The sequence below is a fragment of the Gossypium hirsutum genome, chromosome D04, assembly GCF_007990345.1.
Source record: "Gossypium hirsutum isolate 1008001.06 chromosome D04, Gossypium_hirsutum_v2.1, whole genome shotgun sequence".
Classification (NCBI taxonomy): domain Eukaryota; kingdom Viridiplantae; phylum Streptophyta; class Magnoliopsida; order Malvales; family Malvaceae; genus Gossypium; species Gossypium hirsutum.
In genome coordinates this window covers 7,914,681-7,916,226 of record NC_053440.1, presented here as the reverse complement: position 1 = coordinate 7,916,226, position 1,546 = coordinate 7,914,681, and the positions used below count along the sequence as shown (strand labels likewise).

General features: G+C 30.1%; 1 protein-coding gene across 1 annotated transcript; it reads left to right on the top strand.

Moving 5' to 3' along the window:
* The first annotated feature begins 464 nt into the window (after positions 1 to 464).
* On the top strand, positions 465 to 1,009 carry LOC107937414 (E3 ubiquitin-protein ligase SIRP1). The gene is made up of 2 exons (XM_041091370.1): positions 465 to 786; positions 891 to 1,009. The coding sequence occupies exons 1-2, from the start codon at positions 465 to 467 to the stop codon at positions 1,007 to 1,009; spliced, it is 441 nt and encodes a 146-aa protein (XP_040947304.1).
* The last annotated feature ends 537 nt before the right edge of the window (positions 1,010 to 1,546 follow it).

Here is a 1,546-nt window from a genome sequence, read left to right as displayed (position 1 = left end):
TAAATATTCAATCGGCTTAATAAAAGATTGAGATTAAGGATTTGTAATTAATAAAAGTATGACGTGTAAAAATAAAAGAAAAAAGATTTAAAAACCATTTAATTAAAATCAAGCAGTTTAAAATTTTAAAAAAAGTAATTAAGTGCTTTAATGGCAAAGAAAATTATAAATTAGAAGTTCATTTGAATACAAAGAAGTAAAAGGGCTTGTTTGAACATAATGTAATAGTTTGAGGACTTCCGAACATTAGCCTAAATCTTAATACCATAACTCTAGCCCTAAACTGCTTCAACTTTGGGGGAACGCCTCCACCGTATCCTATATATAATCCTTGATTCTTTTTTTTTTGGTTATTCATAATTAAAAATTTCTTCTTTCTGTAATATTGTTTTCTTTAATCTTTGAATTTTGATTTTGTTTATTTAATAAACCGGGGCGGGCGTGTCCTCGCTTTGAAGACTGCCATGGAAGCAATTGCGAGGAAAAAAGTGGAAGAAGGGTACGATTGTTCGATTTGTTTGGAAAAGTTTAAAGAGGAGGAAGAAGGAAGTGAGATGCCATGTAAGCATGTGTTTCATTCCGATTGTGTTGAAAAGTGGCTGCGCATCAATCGGTCCTGCCCGGTTTGTCGGTTTGTGATGCCGGATGAGGAGGGTGAAAGCAGCGGCGGCGTTGAGGGCAATGGTAATTTGGGAATATTGGGATCGGGAAATCAGGAGATTGTACAGTCGGTTGTAACAGTATCTAGCTTGGCTAATTTGATAGCATTAGCAATGACGGCTTCAGGTCTGAGGTCGGAACAATGATGATGGTGAGGAGTGTTTAGCTGAAGCTATACTTTCAGAGTTTTTGTGAACCAAACTAATCAAAATTCTTGCATTTTTATTTAGGGGACTTAAGTGCAGAGAGTAGAGTAGATAATTATGATGATGATGCTGAAGCATACCCTTCTACAGGACTAGTATTGAGTCGCACAATGATCTTCCATACGGGTAGAAGTCAATATTGATTTCTGATTTTAGGGGTGTTTTGATTTATTGAATATATGATTTTTTTTTTTTAGGTTGACAAGTAAATTTAAAATTTTTATAGTTTTTTATTATTGTTTTAAAAAGTATTTTTGAAAATTTTAATGAAATTATTATTGTTGTTAAAAAATGTTTTTGAAAAAATAAAACATGATATATGTTTTAAAGTAGAAAATATACTAAAAGATAAAAATGTAATTCCATTAAAAAATACCTTTTGCTAAAAATTAAAAGTTAAAATTATTTACTTTGTGTTCAAAAGTTAATGGTAAATGGTAACTATATAGTTTGATTGGAAGGTATGATTTTAGTGTAATTTTAAAACAAATTTATATACAATAATTATAATAGTTCATATCACCAATCATAATTTATAAATTATATTTATTATATCTACTCTTTAATGTTTAAGATGGTAAACTCAATGAATGTGAGTTTCAAGCTCATTAGCATGAGATCCAATGTTTGATCCTAATATTTGTAAAATCTTTCTTTATTGTAATGTAATTATTCCCTTG